General features: G+C 47.7%; 1 protein-coding gene across 2 annotated transcripts in view; it reads right to left on the bottom strand.

The window, feature by feature from the left end:
- Positions 1 to 24,866, bottom strand: part of mdn1 (midasin AAA ATPase 1) — an 83,880-nt gene that overhangs the window by 32,415 nt on the left and 26,599 nt on the right. For both annotated transcript variants that reach the window (XM_038289210.1, XM_038289209.1), the window contains 21 exons: positions 24,355 to 24,533; positions 24,050 to 24,258; positions 21,228 to 21,374; positions 19,927 to 20,068; positions 19,720 to 19,854; positions 19,497 to 19,635; positions 19,231 to 19,363; positions 18,822 to 18,952; positions 17,356 to 17,494; positions 16,863 to 16,977; positions 16,476 to 16,736; positions 16,201 to 16,398; positions 4,907 to 5,115; positions 4,707 to 4,829; positions 4,306 to 4,503; positions 3,948 to 4,055; positions 2,469 to 2,657; positions 2,097 to 2,186; positions 596 to 859; positions 257 to 521; positions 20 to 179 (listed from right to left, as the gene is read on the bottom strand). In XM_038289210.1, the coding sequence (XP_038145138.1) occupies positions 20 to 179; positions 257 to 521; positions 596 to 859; positions 2,097 to 2,186; positions 2,469 to 2,657; positions 3,948 to 4,055; positions 4,306 to 4,503; positions 4,707 to 4,829; positions 4,907 to 5,115; positions 16,201 to 16,398; positions 16,476 to 16,736; positions 16,863 to 16,977; positions 17,356 to 17,494; positions 18,822 to 18,952; positions 19,231 to 19,363; positions 19,497 to 19,635; positions 19,720 to 19,854; positions 19,927 to 20,068; positions 21,228 to 21,374; positions 24,050 to 24,258; positions 24,355 to 24,533 (3,534 nt within the window). The remainder of the gene's footprint in view (positions 1 to 19; positions 180 to 256; positions 522 to 595; positions 860 to 2,096; positions 2,187 to 2,468; positions 2,658 to 3,947; positions 4,056 to 4,305; positions 4,504 to 4,706; positions 4,830 to 4,906; positions 5,116 to 16,200; positions 16,399 to 16,475; positions 16,737 to 16,862; positions 16,978 to 17,355; positions 17,495 to 18,821; positions 18,953 to 19,230; positions 19,364 to 19,496; positions 19,636 to 19,719; positions 19,855 to 19,926; positions 20,069 to 21,227; positions 21,375 to 24,049; positions 24,259 to 24,354; positions 24,534 to 24,866) is intronic.

Below are 24,866 nucleotides of genomic sequence, written 5' to 3'. Positions count from 1 at the left end.
GCTGGAGGAGCAATGCTACCTGCAGAAGTTGACGTTGTCCATTAGCAGCCAGTCACCGGCCTGCAGGGCTTGGACCAACATCCCATCCAACCATTCGAAGCCGCCATTAGTCCAGCCATCCTCCAGCTGAGCCAGACGCTCCTTCAGAAGAGTGAAGTCCATCTGCAGCTTGGACATGTCTGAAGGTAAAGACGTCTACGTTAAGGCACAGCATGCATCACCAGGGTTGAGCAGGAGGGGGGGGCGTGGCGGTTACCGGTGAACACTTTGAGTTTGGTGTTGAGTTTTTGCAGGAGGACGATGATGACCTCCAGCTTGTTGACGGCCTCGGAGGTCACCGTCCCTCCAGCTCTCTGGAGGCCTCTCTCTCTCAACCAATGGCAGAACACGCCCCACGTCTGCAGCAGGAACTGAGTGTCCTGGGTGCCGTCGTCCAGAGACATCAGCCCACGCCTCGTTACCATGGCAACAGTGTAGTCAACCATTTCCAACACTTGCTGCCACGGGCGCATGATGTCCACCTGTGGAGAGGAAAACAGATTCAAACCGACTCCTCCATTTTTTCCCTCTATAATGGTTGCCGGTCGATGGCTACCTGCTCGAACCCCCCCAGGAGCTCGGTGGTGTCCATGGCGCTGTTCATGGCCATGACCCTGAGACGATGTCCTGTGAGCAGAGCCAGCAGTCTCACCAGGCCGGTCTTCCCACTGGCTGTTGGACCGACTACTATGGTCATCCAGCCCATATCCACACACTTCATCAACGACTCCAACGGCTTCAGGCACTGGTGTGTGACAGATAGCGGGGGGTCAAGGGTCACGGGGGCCCCACCGGAGCGTTGTAGTACAGAGAAGCCAACCTACAGCATCAAAAAACAAAACCTACCTATTAGTATGCAATGAAATCCTCCTATGCGGGTCTGCTAAATATATCCAGTATGTAATAAAATACCTCCTATGTGCATGTTAGAAGTACCTGCTATCAGAGGTGGGATTATGGTCATCTCTATGTCTGCAGAGGTTAAACCAGACTAGACTCACCTGGTTCAGTGGCTGGAAGAACAAATACATGACCTAGAGATAACTTGTTAACTCCAGATCCCTCATCTCAGCCTCCTGCAGTAGCAGCCATTCAAAATGGCCCTTCCATAAAGAGATGGCCCACCTTCCAGCTACTGGCCTTCTCCTGGGCGTTTACATTTATGTTACTCTGACTCCACCCTATCACTGAATTACAGGGTCTGACCAGGAGAAGGCGCTTCTCTTTAGATCTTTATGTCCACAAATCATGACAGAAAGAATATTTTCGTACAAAGATTGATGTTTAAAAGGAATTGTAGGGGAGCAGCCAAGGACCAAAGAAGGGTCAACCAAGGGCAAGCCAAGGACCAACCAGGGGTCAGCCAAGGACCAGCCAAGGACCAGCCAAGGGCAAGCCAAGGACCAGCCAAGGGCAAACCAAGGGCCAACCAAGGGCAAGCCAAGGACCAGCCAAGGACCAACCAAGGGCAAGCCAAGGACCAACCAAGGGCAAACCAAGGACCAGCCAAGGACCAACCAAGGGCCAGCCAAGGACCAGCCAAGGACCAACCAAGGGCAAGCCAAGGACCAGCCAAGGACCAACCAAGGGCAAACCAAGGACCAGCCAAGGACCAACCAAGGGCAAGCCAAGGACCAGCCAAGGACCAACCAAGGGCAAGCCAAGGACCAGCCAAGGACCAACCAAGGGCAAACCAAGGACCAGCCAAGCACCAACCAAGGACCAACCAAGGACCAACCAAGGGCAAACCAAGGACCAGCCAAGGGTCAACCAAGGGCCAACCAAGGGCAAGCCAAGGACCAGCCAAGGACATTTTGAATGTAAACACCATGCCAAAAATCACCTATATATATATATATATATATATATATATATATATATATATATAACAATGATAAATAGTAATAAATATATGGTGTGTATTTAATAAGTACCTCCTACATGTTTGTCCTAATAGTTCCTATGTGAGTGTGGTAAATACCCTCTATGAGCATCTTAGAAGTACTTCCCCTGTGCATATATTTAATCATCTGTGAGTGTAAATGGTGTAGACTAACCTGCACATTGAGAGGAGTGATATGAAACTCTTTGGAGCCACAGTAAGGCTCGTAGTCTTCCCCAAACACCTCCCTGAACACCAACAGCACCTGTGGGGGACAGGAGGACCCTCAGTGATCACTGATCAGCTGCTGTTTCATACAGATGCACTGACAGAGTCTGCATGAAGATGCTGCTGAGGGGAAGAGACTCAAACATTTTTAGCATCATTGAAGTGTTTAAAAAGCAAGTTATTAAAAGCTTAGAGTCTGTAGCAGAGCAAAGTGAGCAGGTTAGAACTTTACCAAGAGCAGAAAATCAACATTTGTCTTGTTGGTTTTTCAGATTTCACATCTTTGAAAGGTTGTTTGTTAGTCCTATGAAAAGCTTACCTTGGCCTTGTCCGCCTCAGTCCTCATTCTGTCAGCATACACCAGGGCTACATGCTGGCCTGGGTTAAAAAATCCCGGAGACTGATCGGTCTGCATCAGCTGACACCAGCGGAAAATGTCCCGCAGGTTAAATTCCCAGGGGCTTCCCTTCTGCCCCCACAGCCTCTCCACGCACACCTGCTGAACAAGCTGCAGCGAGACAGGGACGTCAGAGAGGGGCCAGGGGCCACGCACACCCCGGTTTATCAGGCAACAGAAGAACATGAGCTGGATTAGACAGCTGCTTATATTGGAAGGAATAAGTAGATGAATCAGATTAGGTTTAATAAATCGACTCATTTATGATGGAAAAGGCCTGTTTACTGCTCCGTCTCACATCTTAGACACATGAAAAACATCCGTTTCATCAAGGGGGGGTTTACCATTAGGCAAAAATTGGCAGTTGCCTTGGGCCCCAAGTTCCTGGTGGCCCCAAAAACTCTGTTTACATATATGGTTAATACAACTATCCTTCCTTATTTGTGCACATTAATTAAGTTTTTAATAACAATCCTTTGGCTAAAATGCCTTTAGAACGCTTAAAATATTAAATGTGTTTTTTACACTGCTAAAACGATCTAGAAATAGGTACAAATTTCTTAAATTAGGTTTATTAACCCTTAATTTGAGCAGGTAAATAGCATGATCTGCCAATGGAATGAGATTTTTTGACTCTAGTGAGCTTAGTGCTTGGAAAAAATCTTTCATTCCTTTAGAGACAGCATGAAAAGTCAGCTGAGTACAAAACATAGAGAGGAAAACAAGAAGAAAAGGGACAAGAAGAGAGGGACACAACCTAGAACAGATAATGGATGTCTATTCTATTAACATTTCTCTATCTGTAGAATGGGGCTGTTTATGTGTTGTCTTCTCCATGCAGAGGGCCCCCTGCCTGTCTTTGCCCAGGGCCCCAAATTTCCTAAACCCGCCGCTGCGTGTCATTATATTAGAATCTAACTCAATGCAGAAAGGAGAATGAGGAGACCTGTTTCTATCAGAGCAGGAGGCCTGAAAAAGAAGCTCTGAACAACATAAAGAGGATCTTTAAACAGTTGCTTTAAATAAGAAAATGTTAGCCTGATGGAAAACAAGCAGAAAACCTTCTCCCAGACTCTAAAGGGCGCAGTAGAAAGGTTAAAGTTAACAGAAAGGATTAAAACGCCTGGCTCAGTAGGAGGAGCTCCCTGCAGCACAGCTCCAGTTAATAGAGAAGTTTATTGGGGGTAAGTGACTCTGAAGATGAGATAAAGAGGAAGACCAGTGTCAGGCATCAGGACAAACACACTGAGTTGGAGGGCGGACGATTGAGCTTTAATCTCCCACTATTTAGCTAATAGTGAACAAAGTGATTAACAGCGGCAGACATGGTTACCTGGAGACATTTCTGACCATAAAGAGCAGATACAGCTTCATTCTCTGGGGGGATCAGTTCAAACTCACCCTGTTATTGAATTCAACCATTTTCCCAATGATTTCCGTATCAATGGAGGGAAAAATCGAATTTCCGATGAACTCCATGTCTTTGCTGGTGAGCTGGTCCACAAAAACCTGGGAAGAAAACGGAAAAGCGAGTCAGTAAACACAGTGGTTACACTGGAGAAAAATCTAAATCTAGATAAGTCATTTTTTCTTAAAATAAATGCATTTGTTCTTGGACTGAGATGATAAAAGAGACACTTTGCCAATGGAACGAGACAATTTACATTTAAAATAAGAAAAACACAATTACATTGTCTTATTTCAAGTTTAATGTATCTAATTATCTTATTTTAAGTGTAAAAATACTCAGGGGCCTGACCTGGGTGAATCTGTTGAGGAAGGATTTGGGCAGCCCTTTGCGCCCCCCGCCTTGGGTGAAGGGGTTCTGGCAGCCGAAGATCTTGGTCTTCTCATGCTGAACCTGGAAGCTCATGCCCAGTTCAGGGATGTAGATCTCAGCTCTGTGGTCAAAGCAGGCGTTCAGACCCTCCAGCACCGACTGAGACGCCAGGTTGAGCTGCAGGCAGAAGAAGCAGATCTTCTGTTCACATCATCTTCCTCTGCAATAGACCACCACCTCCTTTCTCAGTCAGCATTATAGACTGAATGAAAGGGATTATGCTCCATGTCCGACATTTTAAACTTCTTCTGTAAATGCATTTACCTAAAGTGAATGAGAACCTTGTTCAAAGTGTAAAAACTAAAGCTGGATGATCTTACCTCATCCAGAACCACCCAGTGGCCGGCCTTCAAAGCAGCCAGCAGGGGGCCATCCCGCCACGCAAACTCTCCTCCTTTCCCCCCCTCCACAGGAAGATCTGTCCCAAACAGGTCAGTGACATCCTGCCAGAGAGTGCACGCCGTTAACGCCACGTCGGATCCTGCTGAGCGTTGCTCTCTGAACGCAGGCAGAGCCTTACCGTTTGCTCCGACAGGTTGATTCTGACCAGATGGTTTCCAGAGGCTTTGGCCAGCGCCGCCACCAGGCTGGTTTTTCCCACGCCGGGGGACCCCTCCAGCAGCACAGGCCTCTGCAGTTTGAGAGCTCGCAGAAGCCTCTGGGCGTTCATAGCTGCAGTGCCTGCTGTGATGGCGTACTGCGGCAGGCTGCGTCCATCCGTCTGAGGTCCTGATCAGTTACAGGAAATAAAGAATAACTCATAAGAAATGTGCAAAACTCATCATTTGGAACCAACATAAACAAAATCATTAATAAAATGTTTAAAGGTCCAAAATTATGCAAAGTTCACTCTATTTAGTACAAGTCACGTGTCCAGAAAGAAAAAAAAACATTTCCTCTCTACCAAAATGCTGTTCGAAAAGTATTCCCCTGATGATGTCATAGAATAGAATAGAATAGAATTCAACTTTATTGTCATTGCACTGTCACAAGTACAAGCAACGAAATGCAGTTAGCATCTATCCAGAAGTGCTATACAGGATATAAATATGCATTACAAGTGTACAGAGGGTATGTATAAATAGACTATAAAATGTATGTATAAACAGTATAACAGCATTAACAGTGATTGAGGCTGTAAATGAATATAGACACTATATACATGTATACAACTATACAGAGATGTTACCTGGATCATATAAATATATATATTAGTGGGGTTATAATGTATGGTACAAGTTGACATATTATATACACGGATTGTGAATGCGTGTGAGGAAGCAGTTTGTGGTATGTGTGAGGATCGTCCATGGTTATTGTTGTGTAGGGGGATGGGAGTACAGTCCTTATAGTTCGTGTCATGAGGCGTTCAGAAGCGTGACAGCTGTGGGGAAGAAGCTGTTCCGGTGCCTGGTGGTTTTAGTCCGTATGCTTCTGTAACGCCTCCCAGAGGGCAGGAGAGAGAATAGTCTGTGTGCAGGGTGAGTGGGGTCCTTGCTGATTTTCCCGGCCCTTTTCAGACACCGCTTCCTGTAGATGTCCTGGATGGCAGGAAGCGGTGCCCCGGCGATGCGCTGGGCGGTTTTCACCACCCTCTGCAGCGCCTTCCGGTCCGAGGCAGAGCAGTTCCCATACCAAACTGTGATACAGTTGGTGAGGATGCTCTCGATGGTGCAGCGGTAGAAGTTCGTGAGGATCTCTGTGGACAGATGGTTCTTCCGCAGGGTCCTCATGAAGAAGGAGAATACTATTATTGCACACTCCGAGCTCTATCTTCATGAACTTTGACTGGTTGTCATGTTTTTGGGGGCGTGGCCTCCAGGAGAACGAGGCATGAAAAGCCAAACGGCTCATCCAGTGGAGGGCAGAATGGGGAGGTATTTGGTACATGTTGTCTGCAGTTGATGCATTTCTAGGCTGATAAGTTCTTCATTTTGATGCAGTTCATCAACAGAAAAAAAGTTTCAAGTTTACGTATTTTTAGGTTCTGTTGTTCCACTGTTATTGAATTGAAGACACTGGCCTTTAGCCCTGGCTGCTGCAGACCGGCCAGGATTAGACCTGTATAGCATATCCTTGGAGTGCCGCTGGTTGCCGCAGTCCTCTCAACTTTGGAATATTTTTTTACATGAAGCACTAAATTAGTAAATGGGCCATAAAAGCGCTTAAAAGTATAAGGTTTTCTTCTCAAATGATCTTAAAACATACTTTTATCGAACAACAGCAACAGAGAAATGTTTTAACATAATACTCTGAGCTCTGAGAGCGCCATCCAGGAAGCTCCTCCTGCTGCAGTGCATGCTGGGACAGCTGTCAATCTGGAGAACAGACAAGTCTGCTCTGATGCATGCTGGGTAACAAGGGAGGGGTGAGAACAACATCCGGGGACTTTACCCGTTCTTGGTCTGCTTTCTTGTGAATTGTTACACTATTAGGGCTGAGATTGATGATGTTTCACGAATATACAAGAATGCACAAGTACACAGATTGAGAAACGGTGACTATAACGCTGAATAGAATAGAATAGAATAGAATAGAACCTTTATTGTCCAACAGTTTTGCCACTGGAAAAAAAACTCAAAAGGAAGCAAAAAAAGTGGAAAAACAAAACCTGAAAGAAAATAGAAGAATAATAAAGGTCTGCACATCCAAGGAAAGCCCATCATTTCTCTTCTACTGAAACTAAATTCTTTAAAACAGAACAGCTCCTTCCAACTGTGTAAACTTAAAGCTTTGCAGCATCTCTGCAGAAACCTGGTTTAAGAAAATAAACCTTTAAAACCCTGCGTAAAGAAAACACCTTTGGACCTCTGCAGAATCTTTGCTGCAGTTTTTGTGATATGGGAAAATATTTAACCCAGTTATTTTATAGCACTAACTACAAAGAGAAGTCCTCTCAGGACAGGAGCTAAAATCGGGTGCGATTGAATTTCGATGTCAGTCTGATCCGCTGGATGTCCCTGATAGATCACAGACAGCATGTTCTACATTAACGCTGCCCATCACGGAAACTGAAACAACAGATTAACCAGGAACATTGATACGAGCTCACAGCCTCAGGCTGACGCCTGTTTGCTAAGCGTCTGGATGATACGCTTTGATCTCCCTGGCTGAACTTTAAAACATTCATCTTCGGTTCTGTTCTTTCTGACACTTTTTAACGTTTAAGTCCAACTCACATCTTTCCAAGCTCCCCCCTGGAGTTATTTTATTTTTTTTTTTACAGCACTAGTGGCTTGTTTTTCATACAGTAGGCTGACAGGAACGAGGGAATGAGAGAGACATTCGGGAAAGGACCATAGGCTGGATAAGGCCTCCGTTCATAATTCTTGCGCACTAGCCACTGCGCCACCTGGACGCCCTTTTACAGCTATTTGATAGCAGTATACCAAAGTGTTTTCTCTCTTCTTCTACAAAGTAGTGACTACACCTGGGTTAAAAAAAAAAAGAAAAAAAGAAAATCGATTCAAATAACCAGTTTAACTCAATTTAAAAAAAAACAACAACAAAAAAAAAAATAGATTTTTTTTTGTATAACACCAGAGTTTTGGTTCCCTAGAGCTTCCGTAGCAGCAGCATTGACACTGGTTTATACTCAGAAACCAGGTTGTGTGTCGCAGTTAACGCAGGTCCCCCGCCTTGGCAGTATCTACACCCACAGCTAGTTCCTGATTGTCCCTCTTATGTTGTGGCGTGGAATAACATAGTGCAGACCACGCTTCAAAATTGGGCATAACTAAATACTAAATATCCGCCACAGGCTCACTGCCATGGCCACGCCCTCATCACATGGCCACTGTCCTATTACCTACAGTTGTGTTCGAAATAATAGAAGTGCCTCAACAGCAGCAAGAAAATCACTTGTTTTATTAACATTTCAAACTCTATACCCCAGATAAGTTTCTGGGGGGTAAAATAAAGGTATAGAAAACCAACAAACCCAACAGGACAGCCATGCATACTGTGGATTCTGTGAAATTGAATGATTAACTGAAAAGGGTGTGTTCAAAAAAATAGCAGTGGTGAGTTCAATTAGAGAGGGCATCAATTAGGGAGGGTATTCTGGGAAAAAAGGGTGTTAACAGGTGATCCGTATTTAAGGATCAAGACAACTGGCATGCTGGCTGTGCATTTGTCCTGAAAAAACAAGGAAAATGGGTCGTTCAAGACACTGTTCTGAAGATGAGCGTTTCCTAATAAAAAAATTGATTAAAGAAGGGAAAACATACAAAGAGGTGCAGAAAATCATTGGCTGTTCAGCTAAAATGATCTCAAATGCCCTGAAATGGGAGCAAAAAACGAAAGTTACGTATGTAACTACGGTTCTATGAATCCCGGATGACCGCCAGAGGGCGGTGCTGAAAGCACTGAATGTTCCCTTCGGGCATGCGCAGTTCGAGTAATTATACCAACAGAGTCACACCTGTGACACCGGATGACCACTCAGAAGCTATATAGCCTGGTGTCATCCTTTGCTCTGCTCCTACAGAATCTTCTCGCAAAAGCAAGGATTCTGAGTGACAGAGAAGCTCTGGCGGTCATCCGGGATTCATAGAACCGTAGTTACATACGTAACTTTCGTTCTATTTCATCCCTACTGACCGCCAGAGGGCGGTGCTGAAAGCACTGAATGACTAATGCCAACGATGTCACAAGGAATCCTGAGCACATACCTCACAGAGGAGGCCCAGCAGAACCTTGTAAAAGGACCTGACCCAGGGGATGAGGGGCAGCCACATTGACACTGTAGAACCTGGTGAAGGTGGTTGGGGAAGCCCATGAAGCAGCAGCACATCTAGCTTCCAGCGGAACCCCTCTCAAAGCAGCCCAGGAAGCGGTGACGCTCCTGGTGGAATGTGCTCTCACACCGACTGGCAGGGAGCAGTGACCAGCAGCGTGGGCGTGGCAGATGACACTCACAATCCAATGGGACAGACGCTGTTTAGAAAGAGGACAGCCTAACCTTGGACCCCCATAGCATAGGAAAAGCTGGTCCGAGCGTCTCAGATTGGCGGTGGCTGCAATGTATGCCTCCAACGCTCTTACTGGGCACAACTCAGACTCATTCTCAGTTGTACCAGATTGAGGCTGAAACCGAGCCAGCCGCAATGGCTGGTTACGGTGAAAAGGAGACAACACACAGGCAAAAACGCAGTATTAGGCCACAGGGTAACACCAGAGCCATCTGGATTCCACCTGATACACCTAGGGCTGACAGAAAGAGCATGCAGCTCGCTGACCCTCTTAGCTGAGACGATAGCCATCAGGAAAGCAGTCTTGCAGGAAAGCCACTTGAGTTCTGCTTGTGCCAAAGGCTCGAATGGAGGGTGGCACAGAGCTTTGAGAACCAACGGCAGATCCCAATCTGGGGCTCGTGGGGCTGGCTGCTGGCACAACCTACGAGCACCACGTAGAAAAAGTGAAACCAGTTCATGGCGCCCCACTGTACGGTTGTCAACAGTTCGGTGAAGACATGAAATTGCTGCAATATACACTTTAAGGGTCGAACGAGAGCGGCCCTTATCAAGGAGAGACTGGAGGAACTCCAAAATAGTGGGCACCGAGCAGGAAACTTGGTTCTCATTGTGGGCAGAGCACCACTGAGAAAAGAGGCGCCATCTGTTAGCATACTGCAGCCGAGTGGAGGAAGCCCTAGCACTCAATACGGTGTGTCTCACGGTGTCTGAACACCCAGTCAGCCTCCCAGGGGCCATGCCCACAGCTGGAGACGTTGAGGGTTGGGGTGCCATATCTGTCCCCCCAACTGAGACAGCAGATCCCTCCTTGCTGGAAGACGCCATGGAGTACCGTGACACAGACTCCAAAGCAGCGGGAACCACGGCCGCGCTGGCCAGAACGGAGCTACCAGCAACACTCTGTGGCCCTGCTCGAGAACCCTCCGTAGAGTCGGCCAAATCAGTGAGAGGGGTGGAAAGGCATACAGGAGAACCTGCGGCCATGGATGAGCCAGTGCATCCTGGCCCAGTGCGCCCGCCATCCCGGTTAGGGAATACCATAGGGGGCAATGGGTCGACTCCTCTGTGGCGAACAGATCTACCTCTGCCTGCCCAAAGAGGTTCCAGATTATGCGCACTACGTCGCGGTGAAGAGACCACTCTCCCGGAGCAGGTGCCTGGCGGGATAGAGAGTCCGCAACCTGGTTCTGCCGTCCTGGCAGATACGCTGCGCGCAGGGTACACAGACGGGGAAACGCCCATTCCAGGAGATCCCTCGACACCTTCAAGAGACGTGCTGACCTGGTGCCACCTTGGTGGTTTATATGATAAACAACAGAGGTGTTGTCTGTCCGAATCAGCACGTGCCTTCCCTCTAGGTGGGGCAGAAGGAACCTGAGGGCCATGTGCACAGCCCGCAGCTCCAGCACATTTATGTGTTCGGTGCGCTCCCTTGGGTCCCAGAGACCCCGAACAGCTCTGTGTTGCCACACGGCACCCCAGCCCATGAGGCTGGCATCCGTGGTGACCACCTCCCTTCGACACACTACTAGCCCCATTGGAACACCACTGGACAAAAGGGTCCCGTCTCGCCAAGGAGCTAGGGCATGGAGGCAGCTCCTGGTCACCATTAGCCTGCGATGCCTGTGCAGCCTGGCGTCTAGGCGAAAGCTGTTGAGCCATCGCTGCAAAGGACGCAGAAGGAGCAGCCCTAAGGGCATGACACGAGTGACTGATGTCAGTTTTCCCAGCATTCGCAGGATGATGATGTAGGGAAACTCCCTGCCCAGTCTGAATCGACGGACAAGCTGGAGTATGTCGTCCACCCTGTGAACAGATGGACGGGCCATCATGGTAGCAGAGTCCAGATGCATCCCAAGAAAGGTGGTTGTCTGAGATGGAACAAGACAACTCTTTGCCAAGTTGACTTTGAGGCCTAACAATGACACATGAAGTAGAAGCTGGGACGTATCCCGAGAGCCAGCTACCTGAGAGGGAGCACAAAGAAGCCAATCGTCCAGGTATGGCAGAATCCTGACTCCGGAGGCCTGTAGAGGAGAGAGGGCTGCTTTCACGCATCGAGTAAACACCCTCGGGGAAAGGGAGAGCCCGAATGGGAGCACCCGGAATTGCCAATGACGCCCCCGATAGGCAAACCTGAGAAAACGGCGATGTTCTGTCGCAATAGGCACGTGAAAGTATGCGTCTGTCAGATCTACTGATGTAAACCAATCTCCCGCCACAATGGTCTGAAGGACCTCTGTTATGGTGAGCATGTGGAAGGGAAGGACCTTCAGGTACCGATTCAGTCCCCTTAGATCTAAAATGGGGCGAAAACCGCCGGTCTTCTTGGCCACAAGGAAGTATGTGGAGTAGTAGCCTCTGGGTTGCCGCAGAGGATCTACAGACTCGATTGCCCCCTTGCCCAGGAGGGCGGAAAGCTTCTGGTCTAGTGCCTGAGATTTCACCGGGTCTGTGATGACAGTCATCTTGACCCGGTGTGAGAGGGGGGGGCCGCCTTCGGAACTGGAGCCTGTAGCCATTGGTTAAGGTGGCAACCACCCATGGATCTACGGCATGAGCAGCCCAGAAATTCAGCTGCTGATGGGAAAAATGTCCGACGGCTGGCCCGGTGGCATCATCTTCTATCCCCACGGCCCCTGGGGGCTCTGGGGGGAGGGCGTCCAGGATTTGAGGCCCGGGTCTGTCTAACAGGGCGGCAGACTGGCTCACGAAAGTCCCTCCTCGGTCTCTGCCGCACATCATGGGGATAGGAACCAATAGGTCTGCCACCAGTCTGAGGTCGTGGCTGAACGCTGGGGGTAGTGGCAGGGCGGCCCGAACGCTGGGGAAAGGCAGGTATGCTCCTGCGAAGGCCGGAAAGCTGCTGGCTAGTCTGACGTGCCTGAGCAGTCCGTTCCAGCGCCTCCAAGGCAGCTGATCCAAACAGCTCCCCTGGTACAACCGGGACACCCCTGAGGGTCCTACGGCATGCTTCAGTCAGAGGAGATTGTGCCAACCAGACCTGTCTACGAGCTTGGACAAGGAAAGACATGACCCGTCCAAGCTCTCTGGTCATCAGCGCGAAGGCCTGCAGCGCTGCGTCACTATAACCAACCGCCGCACTTGCACCACCAGTGTCCTGAACAGATGCAGAGAGGGCAAACATGAGGTGCGCCAGATAATTGCCAAGGCGGCCAGCACGCGCTCCTGCATTGTATGCCTTACAGAGGAGGTCATCTGTAACCCGACATTGAGTCCGCGGGCACCGGACATCAGGACGCAGGGCTTCATCTGGTGACACAATCAGTGAAGCAACAGCTGGTTCAATTGCTGGCATACGGTCCAGGCCGGCCTTCACCGACTCATGCATGGCAGCTAATACACGACCATCCGATGAGAGACGCGACAGCGCTCTCGGTTCCCGCCAACAGGCGTGTAACTCCTTCAAGTACTCCTCTGATGGAGGTACAGAAAAAGGAGTAGGAGCCCTTCCACGTCTGAAAAAGGCACTGCCGGAGCTGGATGCCTCTCCTTGTGGGAGTTCCAGCTGCAGCTGCTTCAGGGCCATAGACATGACCTCCCGCATGGAACCGTCACCGGCCTCTCCAACCGCACTCTGAGATGAAAATGAACCAGCCTCAGAGGCTTGAGAGGACCCTGCCTCCTCCTCATCTCTAAAATGAGAAGCGGAAGCAGCCAGAGAGATAACGTCATCCTCTACAACCAGCTCGGGCATTGGTGGGGAAGAGAGCCCAACCACTGGGAGCGAGGGATCAGATTGCCGTGTCTGCAACAAGGACTTCATCTCTGCCAGCTCTGCTGACAACTGCTCCACCCTTGTGGACAGGCCCTGGTCAGGTTTGGCCCGCTTCCTCCGGGGGAGGGGCACAGATGCTGTGGTCCCACCACGGCGCTTAGAACGCTTGGGGGGGAACCACCTGCCCAGAGGGCGGAAGGTCCGAGCCCTCCTGGGGGCACAACTGGGCCAACCGGGCCACCCTCACTGCATGGGGCATAAAGCTGCAGTTCATACAGGGGTTCTCAGACAGCGCCTCCAAAAGGTGCTCATGTCCAATGCAGGTAGGGCACAGGTCGTTGCCATCCTCTGCCTGCAGGGCAGCCCCACAATCCATGCAGCTGTGAGAGCCATCCATGTCGAAGGCCGACAAGGCTTAAAGAACAGAAAGTTATCGAAAATCGGGAGAGGGGGCGCAAACGCAGCCGTCACCAATTACAGCAGAGAAACGAAAGAGGCTGCGAGCACAAGGCAGCCGATACTGGGAGAGGGGGCGAGAACCGCTACCGTCACCAGGTATAAAACCAATAAACCAAAAAAGCCAACAACGTTAGCTGTATGGAAACTTAAGTTGGGAGTAGGAGCGAACAACGCTGCCCTCACCAATTAAGAGAGCAGACCAGCGAAAAGGCTGCAAAAAAGGTTGATTTTGGGAGAGGGGGCGAAAACGCTGCCGTCACCATTCATAACTAAGCAGACCGATGAAGAAGGCTGCAAACAAACCAAAAAAGGCTAACAACGTTAGCCGTCTCCAATTTCGGCAAACGAAGTAGACCACACTTGGTTGGGAGAGGGGGCGAAAACCGCGGCCGTCAGTAATTATAGCAGCGCAGACCGGTGAAAAAAAGGATGCAAAAGTAGGGAATATACTGGGAGAGGGGGCGAAAACCGCTGCCATCACCAGGTATAACACCAACAAACTAAAGAAGCTAACTACGTTAGCCGTATATAACTTCGGCAGTGAAGTTATTCACACTGGGAGTAGGGGCGAAAACGCTGCCGTCACCAGTTCGAAACAAAACAGCACGAAGCTGTAGGTAAAAAGCTAAAGTCGTGAGCCGGGAGAGGGGGCGCGGACGCTACCATCACCAGCAAACAACTCACTTACCTTCCGTATTCCTCAGAATCGACCCGTTGCAGCCCTGGGAGGGCGGAGAATAACCGCAACTCCGGTCAAGATACAGGGGCTTCAGACAACGGGGAAGTTAGCGAACCGCTTGCGAGAAGAAAAAAGGAGCAGAGCAAAGGATGACACCAGGCTATATAGCTTCTGAGTGGTCATCCGGTGTCACAGGTGTGACTCTGTTGGTATAATTACTCGAACTGCGCATGCCCGAAGGGAACATTCAGTGCTTTCAGCACCGCCCTCTGGCAGTCAGTAGGGATGAAATAGAACTGAAAAACGAGGAAGAAAAAGAAAGACAACCCCTCGAATGGACAGAAGAATAGCCAAACTGGCGAAGACTCAGCCAATGATGGGATCCAAGAGGATCAAGCAAGACCTTCAGTTGACAGTGAGTACTGTGACAATCAGAAGACGTCTTACTGAGGTTAACCTTCCAGCAAGAAGCCCCCGCAAAGTCCCACTGCTGAGAAAAAGACATGTGCAGAAGCGTTTACAATTTGCCAAAGAGCACATTGACTGGCCTGAAAAGAAATGGCATAATATCTTGTGGACAGATGAAAGCAAGATTGTTCTTTTTGGGTCTAAGGGTCACAGGCAGTATGTCAGACGCCCTGCAAACACAGAATTCAAGCCACAGTACTCACTGAAGAACATTAAGCATGGTGGTGCAAGCATCATGATATGGGGATGTTTTTCATACTATGGTGTTGGTCCGATTCACCGCATACAAGGGATCATGGATCAGTTCCAGTACATCAGGATCCTGGAAGAGGTCATGCTGCCATATGCTGAGGAGGAAATGCCTTTGAGGTGGACCTTTCAACAGGATAATGACCCCAAACACACCAGCAAGCGAGCAAAAGCATGGTTCCAGATGAACAAGATTCAACTGATGGAGTGGCCAGCACAATCCCCGGACCTTAATCCCATTGAAAACTTGTGGGCTGACATAAAAAGTGCAGTGCATGAGGCAAAACCAAGAAACGCTGAGGAATTGTGGAATACAGTGCAATTATCCTGGGCTGCAATACCTGTGGAACGATGCCAGAAGTTGGTTGACTCCATGCACCACAGATGTGAAGCAGTCATCAGAAACCGTGGTTTTGCAACAAAATATTAGTTTAGGATACTCAGCTAGGTTTACTTATCAAGAATTTCTTTGTTTGTACAGTACATTTTTGAGTTTCCAAGGAAAGATGGCAACACTGCTATTCTTTTGAACATGCCATTTCTTACTTTATTTGAAATATTATTATTATTATTTAAGTTTTGATGACTTTGCGCAATTGTTTTGCTTTGGAATAGAATGTACTGTGTCCCCAATGTATCTGTGTTCATTAAAGTACAATTTCTTTGAAGAATTTTGACATTTACTCATTTTTCTAAAGGCACTGCTATTATTTCGAACACAACTGTACATGCTTACAGCCTGTATAACAAAGACATGACCACAGACTTTTTACATAGTCATGCCTCATGACATGGCCACGCCCCCATCACATGTCCACACTCCTGGAGGTTTCTTCCTGTTCAAAGGGAGTTTTTCCTCTCCACTGTCCCTACAAGCATGCTTAGTGTGAGGGATTGCTGAAGAGTCAATGAGTCGATGCAATCAGCTGGTTTTCCTTAGATAGAAAACTTTGAATCAATCTGACTGGATGATCTGGTGAACTGGAAAGTGTCTTGAGATGACTAAATTGGATTTAATTGCATTAACAGCTAGTCTGCCTGAGTTTTTAGTGTTGATAGAATAATAAAACCATTTGGGTTTCAGACCTTTACAATGCTCGAATCAAATGATCAATTCAGATCAAAAAGTTGAATGATTATAGTTTCCTGTCAGATTTCCAGTGCTTTGTAGAAACATAAATGTTGAGCAGGAGTAGAAACCAAATGTGAAGAGAGGATCATGGCGTTGGGCGGGCAGTGCGTACCTATGGGGATGTAGAAGGGGCTGATACCAAAGAAGTCGTCTCCCCACTGAGGTTCGCGTGGTAAACGGCTGTCATAGACTCTCAGGGCATCCAGCATCTCCTGGTCAAGCTTGGTCATCTTACTGAGCCGCTGCTGCAGGAAACCAAGGCACATCTGACGGGCAAATAGGGCGCTGTCTGCACTGGACACTGTGGTTCCTGTAGAGAAACACTGCATAAAATGAATTCTTCCAGTAAGGGGAAAACGGTGATAGAAAGATCAGGCTTCATCTCACCTGAGCCAATGCCATCGATGTACACCAAACATGCAGCATGGACACAAGCCGTGACAGCGTCCAGTCTGAGGTCCCACTCTGTCTCCTCCTCATCTTCAGCTCCTCTGGTGGTCATGAGGCTGTCCTCGTCCCGCTCACATACAGCGTTAAGGAAGTTGACCCAGGACAGGATGTCTCTGACGCTCAGAATGCAGCGCCGGCCGAAGTCCTGCTGGGTCAGCCATTCGATGAAGTCCAGCATCAGTTCTGCAACGTCCAAGCCTGGGTTTCATTTGAACAGAGGGAGAACCATCAGCGAAACACCACTCCTGAAAACATCCACTGGTAAACAGAAGTTAGAGTCTGGCACGTTAGAATCAGTAAATTTATCGGCGAAGTTAGCTTTACCATGGAGGGAGAGCCCGGCCTGCAGGTTGTGTCGGATGATCTGGACCAGGTCGCTGTGGCTGTTGCTCTGAGGACACCAGATCTCAGTGAAGCGGTTCCTCAGGGCAGGAGAAAGCTGGACAACAGCACACAGGTCACACATCAGCTTCCTTTACAGCACCGAGCAAAAGTTTGCACTCCCTCTTAGGCTTTTAAAAGTTTCAGCCACAAAAGGTAATGTGCTTAGTCTGTAAAGGCAGACACCCTGTCTACTTTTAAGGCTAGGCTTAAAACTTTCCTTTTTGATAAAGCTTCTAGTTAGAGTGGCTCAGGTTATCCTGAGCTATCTCTATAGTTATGCTGCTATAGGCTTAGACTGCTGGAGGACATAGGGACCCCCATTTCATCATTCTGCTTCATTCTATCTCATTCTATAAATATAAAGTGGGAGTGTTTTTCTAAAGCAGTATAGATAATAGATTACAGTTAAACCCCTGAGTCTCATGTTCCATACCTCCTTCTTGCCGAAGTCTCCACCAGGATTCATGGTGGCAACCAGACGGAAGCCAGCAGCAGCTCTGATCAGCTCCACGTCGTCGTCATCTCCGCTGCCCTTCTCTGCCAGCACCAGGGACTTCTCCGTCTCCAGAACGCTGAAGGCAAACACAGTCCTCTCAGCCTTTTATTTACTTGCAGTCCACCATTCTGTCCTGCTGTATGCCAGCTGGAAGGGTGACAGCAAACCTACTACAGAGGCAGATGTTCTTCTGAGTCCTGCTTCAGTCTCATTTTTTCCACTTATCCATCAGGATCATAAGGGTGCTGGAGCCTAAACAGGCTCCTCTGCTACCTCAGCATATCAGAGACACCCCACACACCCTAACAGCCACGTTAGGATAAGCAGGTGAGAGGAAGTCTGAGTACCCAGAAAGACCCCCCACATGCAAACTCCATGCAGAGAAAACCTTCTGCTGCAGCATGGAGGTTTAGAACCTGAGTTGAAGTAGTTTTAAAAAGATATTAAGCTAGAAGGACTGAGGAGTCTTCTTCTAAAATTTAGACACACTGTGGGAGGGAGGGAGGGAGGAAGGAAGGAAGGAGGGAGGGAGCAAGGGAGGGTAGGAACCGATGGAGGTAGGGAAGGAAGCAAGGAAGGATGGAAGGAAGGGAGCGAGCAAGGGTGGGTGGGAAGGACGGAGGAAGTAAGGAGAGACGGAAGGAGGGAGAAAGCAAGGAAAGATTGAAGGAGGGAGGAATAAAGCAAGGAAGCAAGGAAGGAAGGAAGGAGAGATGGGAGGAAGGAGGGAGTAAGCAAGGAAAGATGGAAGGAGGGAGGAAGGAAGCAAGGAAGCAAAAAAGGAAGGAAGGAAGGAGAGACGGAAGGAGGGAGAAAGCAAGGAGAGATGGAGGGAGGGAGGAAGGAAGCAAGAAAGCAACAAAGAAAATGAAGGAAGATAGCAAGGAGAGATGGGAGGAGGGAGGAATGAAGCAAGGAAGCAACAAAGGAAGGAAGGAAGGAAGGAATCAAGGAAGGGAGAGAGCGAGGGTGGGAAGTTTGGGAGGAAGCATGGAGAGAGGGAGGTGGGAAGGAAGCATGGAGAGAGGGAGGAGGGAAGGAAGCATGGAGAGAGGGAGGAGGGAAGGAAGCATGGAGAGAGGGAGGAGGGAAAGAAGCATGGAGAGAGGGAGGAGGGAAGGAAGCATGGAGAGAGGGAGGAGGGAAGGAAGCATGGAGAGAGGGAGGAGGGAAGGAAGCATGGAGAGAGGGAGGAGGGAAGGAAGCATGGAGAGAGGGAGGAGGGAAAGAAGGAAGGAAGATCTTCCAAATACAAACTTAAACTATGAGACTTGGAATAAAGTCCTGGAATACCAATATTTATAGTTTTTATTTTCCTATGATGTTTATTCAGACCTGGAAAATACCCAAACTGTATTCCAGGCTTTTCCAGGCTGTCAGGGAGCTGATCCTCCTCGCTTTACCTGTTGAGCCTTTCCAGCACAGAGTCGTCAGCCAGGGAGATCTCATCCATGAGGAAAACCCCTCCTTCCTTCATGGCGAGCACCAGCGGTCCATCGGTCCACTCAAACAGCCGCACCTCCTCCCCAACAGTCTATCCAAAGACACATGACATAGAAATGACCAACAGATCCGATTACCATAGATGTATTCTGCCTAGAATGGGCAGATCTATTTGCTCCCAGCATGTCTGGCTGCATGTAAAGTAACAAGGTGAACAGTGGAGGCTGGTTTAATGACAGAATCAACAAATATAAAAAATAAACTCTCAGCTGGTTCCGATCCTCATTAGGTCATAACAGCCAGTCAGCCCATCAGAACCATTATAGACCAGCGGGTCAGAACAGGTGGAACCGAATGGTGGATTAGTACCTGCTGGGCGTATCGAACCGGCCGCAGGCCTCCAAGGAAGTCAGAGGTCTCCATGTGCATGTGACAGTTGACAGAGAAGAACTTCTGTCCAGCCAGAGCTGCGTACAGCTGGCAGATGGTGGTTTTCCCACATCTGCAGAGGAAACGGATAGCATGGGTTAACATGACTGATGAAGAAAAATCTTCTCAGCCACTGAAAGGCATCTGGAAGACGGCGTGGCTGGAAGGCCTTTCTGAGCAGTTGGTGAGGAACGTCTGAAGCTGACCCGGTGTCTCCTACGAGCAGAACCGACTCCCCGAAGTGCAGGGCCCGGCCTATCAGCACAGCTATCCTCCTCAGACCCTGGGTCCACACCACGTGGCGGAAGTCGTCCGGGACTCCTGCACCGCTGTCGATGAGGGGGCCTGGTGGTGACAGGAAATAAGCCTGCTGATTGTCACAGACTCCAGCGGCGTCTGCAGGCTGCATGTGGAGCGGCTGCTTCTTACTGAACTGACTGATGAGCTGTTTGTGGGAGAACAGGTTCTCTGGGTTCACCGTCCTTTTGAAGTGTTTCTGCAGGGTGGCCAGGATGACGGCCTCCTCCTCCGGCTTCCTCACCCGTCCGGCCAGCAGCATGTAGCCTGAACACAAACACAGCTTGGATCAGGGGGGGCGCCTCTTAGGAGCCTCAGGGTGCATCTGGTGAGCCTCACCATCGTCTGCTAGATGCTGCAGCCAGTCCTGGGAAGCCTGCGTCTGCTCCTCCAGCCTGTAGCGCTCCGCCCAGCGGAACAGATCTCTCAGCGTGATGAAGCCGTGCTTCCCCGCAAACACAGAGGATCCTCTGCGCAGAGACTGGAAGAGGAAAGATGCATCTTTAGAGCCGCCGTTTGCTTCCACACCACAGGGAAGACATCAGCAGAAATACCTAGGGCTGGGTATTGTTAAAAAAATTTCGGTTCCGGTACCAATACCGATACCTTCACTTCGATACCGGTTCCTGAACGATACTTTTTTCGATACCAGTTTTATAATATCAATTCGAAAAAAAAGAAAATTACACAACATAAAAAAGTACAAATCTTGAGTTTTATTTTAAGCTCTGTTTTTCCATTTACATTTTTCCTCTTACATAAAAAAATAAATAATTCAGTGTCTAATATTCACTGTTACATTGTGAGGACCGTTTTACTTAGCAGTTTTCCTTTAGAAAAATTACCATGTCTGACAAACAAGCCCGTTGAATGGGATCCTACTGACAGCGCACCGCTGGTATGGGGGGGGTCTGAGCGGCTCCGACAGAAATATTGAAGGCAGGATGAACTGACTGCACTGATTACGTTTTCAGGTGGATTTTCCCACTTAAAAACATAATAAAACTACTTTATTCCCACTGATCACAGCAAATATAGCTGCAAGGCAAATAAAGGATAGAGTAGCTCCGCCCAACGCGCGTCTGACCCACTTTGCGACCGCGCAGCAAAGCTTCTTCAGCAGCGCGTCAGAAGCTGGTACAAGCAGCAAAAATGAAGCAGCAGACGAGATTTTGCTGCTCTTGCTGCGTCCAGTTTGAAAGCAGCATGATTCACTCCGCTCTGGCTTTGCTCTGCCCACGGGCTGCTGAGAGGAGGATGGTCGCGCTGGCTGCGGTCCGCTCTTCTTGCAGTCAAACACAGAGCGACTTTCTGCTCTTAAATTATTTCCGTGCACGATGTATTGCATTGTGCACTATTAGCATCAGTCTTAATAAAGTGAAGCCGCACTTTTGACCTGGGGGGCATTTTAAAGGGGTTCCGCGACGCTGCAACCAGTTCACAACAGATACACATGAACCCTGGCTGTAGGCGTGACCACCTGTGTATTTTTCCTGGATGACGCAATCACCTTAAGTGTTCCAGCCAATCACCGAAACTTGGTACCGAAAGACGAGGCATGTTTCGATACTCTGTAGAACCGAAGCATTTCGGTCGGTACCATAAAAGTACCGAAGTTCGGTACCCAGCCCTAGAAATACCTGAAGGTCCAGCATGACTTTGACCAGCTTGCTGCAGTAGGATGGAGGTAAGCTGCACCTCTGGTGAAGGATGGTTTCCAGTTCTCCACTGGGAAGCTCATCAAAGTGAAGCTCCACAAAGCGGTTCCTGAAAGCCCTGGAGAGGACCTGGATGGAAGCAGAGGAAGTCCATGTCTGTGTGAAGCTGCTTCCTGGACCTCAGCTGCAGTAAAGCTGAGCGCTGTTAAGAGTTTGTCATTCCTCCCCACTGTCACCACATGCATTTCTCTCATTATCAGCCTTTACTCCGCTCACCTTCTAACAAATACATCGAGACGTGTACAGATCACCCTGTTCTCTACACCCTGCATCGGCTCCCGCTTCATTTTAGACTCAGGTGTCAAGTTACAAACTATAAATTTGTATGTATATAAATGTTCCTTTACTTTACTGGAGTAATTGTTTTTTTTAGACAACAAAAACATAAAAATAATTAGTTTCATCCAGACAATTAATCTCTTTGTGGTTGGACTTGGTGCTGCCCCAACAAGTTGGGGCAAAATAAGTCTTTTTTTTGTAGAAAAAAACCTTCCCTTCGTTGTAGAAAATGCTCCTTTAACAGACTAGTACAGTCAAAGCGAGTAAAAGGGTGATTTAAAAAAATAAAAATAAACATATTTTATTAATTTATTTTTTTAATGATGCCGCATGTTTGGCTCCTCTGAGTTTCTGTAGTTGCAGTATTAATCTCAGGTTGCAGTTTGGCAGCGTCATGTCACCCGATCCGTACCTTCAGCTCATTTGCGCAACCAAATATACATCCAGGTTTCCATAAATAATGTAATTATGGTGATAAAATCACTTATTTCTATCCTTAAATTCCTAAAGAATGCTAATACACACCTTTAAAAAATGTTTTTAATGACTTTTCTGAGACAATTTGAATCCTTTTTACATTTTCTTTGTTAAACTGCTTCTCTGACATCATCATGGGATTAAACCATGTTTATCTGCATTTCAGTTTTTTCTTTCTTTAGGTTACCACCATATACCATAATGTTAACATGAAAGGAAAACATAAAACTCAAAAAGACTCGATTTATGAAATCCAAAGCTGAAAAAGTTAGCCACTGGAAGTATCCTAGGATCCCATTTCAGGATCAGATCGGGAACGGATAAAACAGAAAGGATTTTAAGGCATTTATTTTCTCAGGAAACACATTATTAACCTTTAACACATTATATTTAAAACTCTTACTATTTTTGGGGAGGGAAGAATGTAATTTAGGTATTTTTTTACAAATTAAAATCGAGGGCGACCAGGATGACTATCAGGTTGCAAAAATGAGCTGATGGTACAGATCATGCTTCCGGTTCGGACTGGGTAGTAAGCTGTCACATGAAACACTAAATGACATCATAACTACAGGTGAGTGAAAATCAGAACTGCAGGGCGGGGGGGGGGGAGTTTATTTGGATGCGGTTCTATTAGTAGAAATAGGGCAGTATATTGAAAGGCGTATTCTGAAAGGGTCAGAAAAGGTTCCTGGTCCAGATAGAGTGGCTGCAGATAGCGCAGCGCGGTAGTGACCATGCCAGTCGCTCCGGGATGAACAAACCCGCACTAACTAACAAACCTCAGCTAAGAAACAGCTAACCTTTCTGCAAAACATCACAGACAGGAAAGCAGCAGGTTCGCTTGACGCATAGCCAAAGACTCGGTGCGTCATTTCTACATATTGCCTTCCTAAATATTTTAATTCATAAATTGAATTAAAAGGAAAAAAAATTAGATTTAATTTAGATTTTTTGTTTTTAAAGCTTTAAATGGACTCGCCCAGAGTATTTGTCTGAAATCTTAACTTGGCAGGAGCAGAACTGCTTATGTTGAAGTCAGCTGGTTTTAGGAATCGCCTGGTCTAGGTATAAACGGTGATCAGGCTTTAGCTGGTACTGCCCTGAGACTCTGGAACACGTTAGCCCTGAATATCTGCACTGCTGCAGATATCGCTCTATTAGGTCCAAACTGAAGACACATCTGATCAGGCTTATAATACACTGTAAACAATGTTAAACCTGAATAAGTCATTTTTTCTTATAATTAATCCATTTTGTTTTGAATGGAGGATGTAAGTGAAATACTTAGCAATTGCTTTTTCTGATTTTAAATGTATATGGTCTTGTTTCATTGGCATCGTCTTATTAGAAGCACATATTATCTAATTATCTTATTTCAAGAGTAAAAATACTAATTGAATCGGCAAAGCATCTTATTAATCTAATAAAATTAGGATAAATACACTTGATTTAAGACATTGTTAATTATTTCTAGATTGTTTTTCCAGAGTGCAGAGCAGTGGTTTGACCATTTCATTCATTTGCTTCTATATGATTTTACCGTTTTCTATGTTCAACTTTTTTAGTGTTTGCTGTGACAGTTTGGGCACCTGCTGGTTGTTGTAAAGTGCTGTATAAATATATTTAGATTTGTATTAGATTCGGTTGAATTTGACTGAGATTAAAGGGATTTGAACTTGGACCCAATCGCCTCCAGAGGGATTTAATATCACGCAGAAGAACCAAACGGATGAGGATCTGGAAGGATCAGGGTTTCTATGCTCTTTTGATATTTCAGCCTCTGAGTTCTTGAACTCTGTTCTTCGGCTTTGAATCACCTGGATTTCTTAGAACGTTTTTTTTCACCAATCTGATTGAACCATCTCTTCAGACGACAGGAGTTGTGAAATGATGCCATAGAGATTAAACGGATTGAATTCTTGCAGCAGCTCTCATCCTCCAGACTCTGTAATTCGTTAACGGTGTTCTGTGCGTCTATGAAGTACCTTCCTGCCGCCGTAGAGACCTGGAGGATTCTGGGTTGCAAACAGCATGAATCTAGGATGAGCCTTGATGACTTCCTGAGTCTCGGCCACAAACAGCTCCCGGTTATCATCCAGCAGCCTGTTGAGAGCCTCCAGGACGTCGGTGGGGGCCAGGTTCAGCTCATCCAGGATCACCCAGTAGCCTTTCCTCATGGCGTCGATCAGAACACCTGGACAACATTCACACAACAGGTCGAAGGAGAATTAGCTTAAAAGTAAAGACTGAGTCTTTATGTCAGGATAGTTGCAGGTTTTATCACTCCTACCCTCTTTGAACACCAGCTTTCCGCGGTCGTCTGAGGAGTAGCAGCCGATGTACTCCTGGATGTCGGTGTGCTCGTGGTTGTTGATCCTCACACACTGGTTTCCGGTGGCCGTGGCCAACCAGCGGATGAGGCTGGTCTTCCCCACAGACGTCTCTCCCTGGATCAGCACTGGGTGCGTCCTGCGGGGTCCAAGCAGTTCAGTAAAGGTTATGGCAGGGCACGGTATGGATTAGTCATTAGCTGAGTGTACACATAACCAGTGTGAATGGAACCACCCTAAGAGAGGACAGCCATTCAGTATGGATCGCCATGGTGACTGGATCCAGGCTGGAAAGATTATACAACTAGAGCAGCACAATGAACTCATCTCTAGTGTTATCATCTGCTATAGCAGACGCACAATGGTTCTGACTGGATGCAGGACTTGGTACCACTGCATCATCACTGAAGGAGCCGAGTGTTTAAACCTTGCTAACAGAAACCAGGGAAATCATGATAACTTGAGTAACGTG

Source organism: Cyprinodon tularosa, unplaced genomic scaffold, assembly GCF_016077235.1.
Source record: "Cyprinodon tularosa strain WSP-4 unplaced genomic scaffold, ASM1607723v1 ctg266, whole genome shotgun sequence".
Lineage (NCBI taxonomy): Eukaryota > Metazoa > Chordata > Actinopteri > Cyprinodontiformes > Cyprinodontidae > Cyprinodon > Cyprinodon tularosa.
The sequence above is the reverse complement of the archived record's forward strand: the minus strand, read 5'-3'. Positions and strand labels throughout refer to the sequence as shown.